General features: G+C 40.5%; 1 protein-coding gene across 1 annotated transcript in view; it reads right to left on the reverse strand.

Annotated features, from left to right (window-relative positions):
- The window catches only part of LOC101402273 (nuclear body protein SP140-like protein), a 71248-nt gene extending 65483 nt beyond the window's left edge, over positions 1–5765 (reverse strand). The window contains exon 1 of the mRNA XM_087424717.1: positions 5607–5765. Within this exon, the coding sequence (XP_087280843.1) occupies positions 5607–5638 (32 nt within the window). The 5' untranslated portion in view covers positions 5639–5765. The remainder of the gene's footprint in view (positions 1–5606) is intronic.
- Between the last annotated feature and the right edge of the window lie 441 nt (positions 5766–6206).

The following is a 6206-nucleotide window of genomic DNA, read 5'->3' on the forward strand; positions in this document are numbered from 1 at the left end:
AGAGAGCTAAAGAAAGAACACAGAGGAGCAACTGCGATTCTAGAGACAGGAGAACTTCTCTGAGGTTGTTAAGGAGCTTAGCTGTTTTTTATCTGCAGACATTTACTGATTCTGGGAGCAGAGGCTGAGAATCTGAGCTTGGTCAAGGACAAGGAGTTCTGTTGGGAGCAAGAAAAACAGAAGAGCCTGCGATGGCCATGCAAGGAGGGAGAGGAGAGGCCCCAACACAGTCAGTTCCCTCCTCAAGATATTTAGTATACTCAATGTCCGGCATTCAATCAGAAAATAACTAATGTCAAAGATAGGACTATAAAACCAAACCAAGAGAAAAAAGACATAATAGAAGCAGATGCACAGATGATCCAGAGATTAGAGTCAGCACACAAAATCTATGATCAAATGCTCAAGAAAATGGATGAAAAGATGAAGAAAATCGAAAGTTGGACAATTCCACCAGAGAATTGGAACCTATGAAAAATAATCAAATGGACATTTTAGACCTGAAAAATACAATTTCTTAAATTAAACTCAATGGAAGGATTTAGCAGAAGATTGGATTAAAAAATACGTAATTAGTAAATAAGCAAACTAGAAGATGGACAGATCAGTAGAAGATATCCAATTAAAGTACAGAAATTCTAAAAATGAAAAAATCCTAAATAGTGTGTAAGGAATATGTGAGAAACAGTCAAAAGGTATAATGTAATCTGCTTTTGAGTCCTAGAAAGGGAGAGTAGGGAGTTAGGGGGAGGGCAGAAGAAATATTTGAAGAGGAAATGGTTAAGGATTTTCCAAAACAGATAAAAGACATCAACTCACAAATTCAAGAAACTCTGAAAACCCCAACAAGATGAATGCGAAACAAAACATAAACAATCAAAAAAGCAAAGCCAAAAACAAACAAATCTAGACTCATTACTGTATAAATGCTAAGAGAAAAATCTTAGAAACAAGCAGAGAAAAACTTCATAAGCCACAACGAAACCTCAAGCCATGATCTTTGAAAACGGGCAGTTAACCAATCAATCGATCAATCAATGACCATAAGTTTCTGGTGTGGTGGGGCAGGATTCAAAAAAATCTCAATATCCTTTAACACCACAAGCAATATCATTCTGTTGAAAAAACATTTAAATATTATTAATCATTGAAGAGATGAAACTGTGGTAAAGATTTACCATGCAAAAGTAAAGAGGAAGGAGAAACAGAGAGGTAAGCAAGCACAGAGCCACTTTTGACTTGACGGCATTCGCTGATCCCAGAGACTCAGATCCTCAGGTTTGACAGCCTTAAGGGGTGAGAGGGACAGAGATAAAGTCTAGAGTCCACACAGGGTGGAGGGTCTAACAGGACTCCAGACATGACCATCACATCTGCACAGTGAGAATAAAGGGGAGGGGACAGCTCTGGCCTGGAATTGTTTCCCAGTAAACCCCTTGGCTTCCTCCAGGTCCTCTCAGACCCCGACCTTGTGTTGAAGTGTTTCTGGATAGGTTGTGCCCTCAGGCACCTGGACGTGGACATGGCAAACAGAAATCCTTTCCAAAGGCTAGTAGGCCTGCCCTGCAGGCCTAAATTTTACCCATAATTAATTTTTTCAAACACAGTTGAGTACACAGTCAAAGATAACCAGCAAAATAATTTTTGTGACTAGACTGTGGAAAGGGAAAAATAGTAACTTTATAGTGGAGAAACCTGGCAAACACCACCTTAACCAAATGATCAAGGTCAACATCCCTGGTGATAAGTTGGGTTGACACATCCCCTGATAAGTGTGATGAGAAGGGCACTTCATCTCTGGGGTATTCTTTCATAAAACCCATAACCCCAGTAAATCATGAGAAAAACGCCAAGGCGAACCCAAATTGAAAGACATTCTACAAAACACCCTATCAGTACTCTTCAAACTGTCAAGGTCATGAAAGACAAGGAAAGACTGAGAAACAGTCACAGACCAGAAGAGAGTAGGTGGCTAAACACAATGTGGTACCCTGGACTGAATCCTGGAACAGAAAACAGACATTAATGGAAAACTGGGGAAACTGAAAAAAGTCTGGGGTTTAGTTAGCAGTGATGTACCAATGTTGATTTTATTAGTTTCGACAAGTGTACCACAGTAATGTGAGAGGATAAACTACAGGAAATGAAACTGCATGTGCAGTATACAGAAACTTCTGTACTATTTTGCAACTTTTCCATAAATATAAAATTATTACAAAATAAAAAGTTTATTTAAAAAAATTTTATGAGAACAGCAGAAACACCAGAAAACTGGACCACAAACATTTCATACATTGAGAGTATCAGATGCCAACTATAAAACTTCCTTAATCTGTGTAAGTCTTTGATTAGAAAAGAAAACCTACAGCAAGCATCATCCATAATTGTGCAATGATAAACGTTTTCCCTTTGGGATTGGGATGAAGACCGATGATGACTCGCACTGCTTGTATTCACCATCACACTGGAAGTCCCAGCTGACACAGTAAGGCAAGAAAATGAAGTAATAAGCACAAGGATGAGACTGGAAGAAACAAAACTGTCATTATGTATAGATTATGTAAATTCATATGTATATACATATATATCTCCGTATAAGTTGTTAGAATTAAAAAGAGTTAGGCAAAGCTTCAATTTATTTTTATATCTTAGTAACAAGCAGCTAGAATGTTGATTTTAAATTATGTAGATTTAATAGCATAAAGATATAAAGTATCTATGAATAAATCTAGCAGAAGAAGTATAAGAACCTCTAAGGAGAAAAATATAAATTTCATTAGAAAATATTTTTAGTTGAAAATATACATATACCATATTAATGAGCTAGAAGACACAATATTACAAAGATGTCAGTTCTCTTCAAATTGATCTACAGATTCAATGCAGTCCTAAACAAAATCCCAGCAAAATCTTGACAAGCTGATTTGGAGATGCAAAAGGCCTAGACACTGGAAAAAAAGAGGATGGAAGATTTGCTCTACACATATCAAGAGTTCATGGGAAGCGTCGTCATTATGACGGTGTGGTACTGGCCTAAGGAGGGGCTCTTCTGGGCCAGTGGCAGAGAAGAGAGAGATGGAAACAGACCTGCATATACGTTGGTTATCAAAAGGGCAGCACTGGGGTCAGTGGGGATAGGATGGTTTAACCAATTACAGGTTCCTCAGAAAAAATTGATAAGAATAAAAATAGGGCTTTCGAACTGGAGATCAGATGGGAAGCAATTCAGTCTCAGATAAGGCAGGAAATGGGAAAAAAAACTTGACCCAGATGAAGACGTGCAAACTGGGGGAGAGGGGAGAGCTGCAGGCCAAGCAGGAGTGAGAGGAGCTGTAAAACCACGGCAGGCAGGAGAAAAAGAAGGTAAGGCAACACGGAAACCAACCTGCAGACAGAATCAACCTGGAAGAATAACCCAGAGGATGGGGAAGATGTCCCCACGGCCCTTATCATCACACAAGACCTAAGCAAATCCAGCCGCAGTGTGAAGATGGGAGGATAAAGTAACAAATGTGGGTCACAGTGCAGCCTGCAGAGCTGTAGAAACAAATTAAGATCCCCCCCAAAAAAAACACAATCAACTTCTTAAAATATTAGAAATAAAAAGATACAAAAAATTACTGAAAATTAAATAATCATGATGGAAGAAGAGTTTGAGACAACCATCGTGAACCAAAACAAAAAACAAAAGGGATGAAAGTATTAGCGGGCAGATAAAAGCTGTAAAGACTAAAGTTCTGCCAAAGGAAGAATAATTTTGTCCCCAAATTGAAAAATAAAAAGTTTCAGAGATATTAGAGAAGAAACTTTCCCTGAAGGAAAGATAGGATCGAATCTGCCACCCTGAAGAACAAAAGAACTGTGGTTCAAGACAGCGTGCATGGAATTCACCAGGAAGTTTCTGCATCGCTTTATTTATTCATAATAACAAGGGTGCATCTATCTCTTAAAATCAATACTATAATAAGTCTATACTCTAAATTTCAAGATTTAATAAGATAGAAGTCACCATAAACAAAGTTAAAAGACAAGGAAAGTATATTTATAACTTTCAGGATATGTAACAAATTCTCCCTTATCGTTAAAGACAGGACAGTCACCTCAACTGAATAACACTGGCAAAAAATAAACCACCAATTCATAGAAGAGGAAATTTAAATGGCCAATAGACATGAAAATCTGTTCAACCACACAAGTAATCAGAAAATGCAAATTAGCAAGATGCATCTCTTTACCACTTTTGCAAAAATGGATGTGGGGAGATGATCCATCTTATTTGTCATTGGGAGGAAAATATATTGGTTCAGCCACTAAGGAGGCAATTTTGAAGAATCTATAAACAACTAAATATTAGTACTCTTTGCCTCAACAATTCCACCTTTTGGTTTTTAACACAAGACAAACACTTATCTATGTGCAAAAATATAAAGAAATATATAATCATTATTATCATAGCTTGTTGGTAAAAGTGAACAATTGAAGATAACTTAAATGTCAGTTAATAGAGGGGGATATGGTTTAAAAATTGTGGTATATCAATTCCCTGGAGTAGTATGCAGATGTTGAAAGACTGAGGTAGATCAATATGTTTATTAAAGTGAAAGATCTCTAATATTTTTAATATTAAATGAAAATGTAAAATGCAGAATGGCATATACAATATAATCCCATTTGTTAAAAAACAAGCACACAAATTATGTATTTAGGAAAATGAGTTGTATATGTAATTGCATAGAAAAAGATCCGGAAGGTTACTCACACACTTAGCAGGACCAGGATGGGAAGCTGCGGGGGGAGGGGGGCTGGTGAACAGGACTTTTTCTCTCTGTATACTTCCGTATCGTTTGAAATTTTATGAACAAGAATGTATAATGCATTTCTTTTGTATTAAAAAATTAAAAATATTAAGTAATGTTATTTCTGACCCATTACTGGAGAAAAAGGTAGGATTTCTACCATTTTTCTTGTCAGAGGTATAACCCTTTCTAGAACAGAAAATCAAAGTAAAAATGAAAATACCCAGCCTGCGTTAGTCTTTGGCGTCTTGGGCCTCTCTTCCTTTTACTTTCTTTGATCAAGATCAAGGGAGGAAGAACACAGGCCCCCACACAGAGCTGGGAACAGGCCCGGAGCTGACGGAGGCCCGTCCACAGGACAGGTACGAGGCCACAGCATCCGGTGTTTGAAAAGAAGTCAGGTGTTTCCCTGAATTTTATATTCTCTGAACTCCCTTCTTTGAAATGACCGATGTGAAGGCAGAGGAGGCTGGAGGAAAAGGAGAGGATTCAGGGGTCATGAGGAATAATAAATCCCGCCACAAAGCCTTGTCAAGACAGCTGACTTCAGGTCGGCCTGCCAGCTGAGCAGCAGCTATACAGCAAGCAAGTCGTGTGCATTGTGGCAGCTGGACTCACACCAGCAGGCGGCCTGCTGCAGTTTAAACTCCGATTCCCTCATTGCATACGCCTGCATTTCATTATACTGCCTGTGAGTGTTCTTGTGAAGCAGATCCAAGGGCCAGGCTTCCCTGAGCGTCTACACGGCTGACACTGACGCAGCAGCCGTGGCCAGAGAGAGAGGTTAAAGGAAGGGAGATAAAGACTGACCTGGCACTGAAGTCACTGCCCCCATCGGCCATCTTCCCGCCCCAGGCCCTGCCTGGACCTTGAGCTTGGCCTCCAATGCCTCCAGTGTCCCCAGCCTGGGTCCAGGGTGGCTGCTGAGTCTTAAGCAAGAAACCTGCAAACCAACTCACCCAGAGAGGGCCCCGCCCAAATGGGGAAAACAAAAGTGAAAGTATCTCAGTGTGCCGTGCAGACGCTGTCTCCCTCCCCCGCAGCTTCCTTGTGGTCCTCAGCAATCAGGACATGTTACAGCAGGAATGGACGAGCAGTGACACTCAGGGCCTGGAGGTCCCGGGGAAGAAGGATCCGGGGAGGAGCAGGGCCAGCCCCCAGGAGTCCACTTGTTTGTGCAAAGACACCAAAAACATCTGTGTGAACCCTCCTGTCCTCAGCTGTTTTCTATCTTCTAAGAGGGGGTCAGAGTTTACATGGGGTGGGGCGAACCCCACACCTGCCCCTTCCCCTGTCTACGTGGTTGTGGGGGAGAGGGAAAGACGGACACTTCAAATCTTCTCTCTGGCCAGTGGGAGAGCCTGGACCTGACCAAGTTAGGTCCCAGCGTACGGACACAGAGCTGGAGAA

The sequence above is a fragment of the Ceratotherium simum genome, chromosome 37 (assembly GCF_057802395.1).
Source record: "Ceratotherium simum simum isolate JZ-2026a chromosome 37, ASM5780239v1, whole genome shotgun sequence".
Taxonomy (NCBI): domain Eukaryota; kingdom Metazoa; phylum Chordata; class Mammalia; order Perissodactyla; family Rhinocerotidae; genus Ceratotherium; species Ceratotherium simum.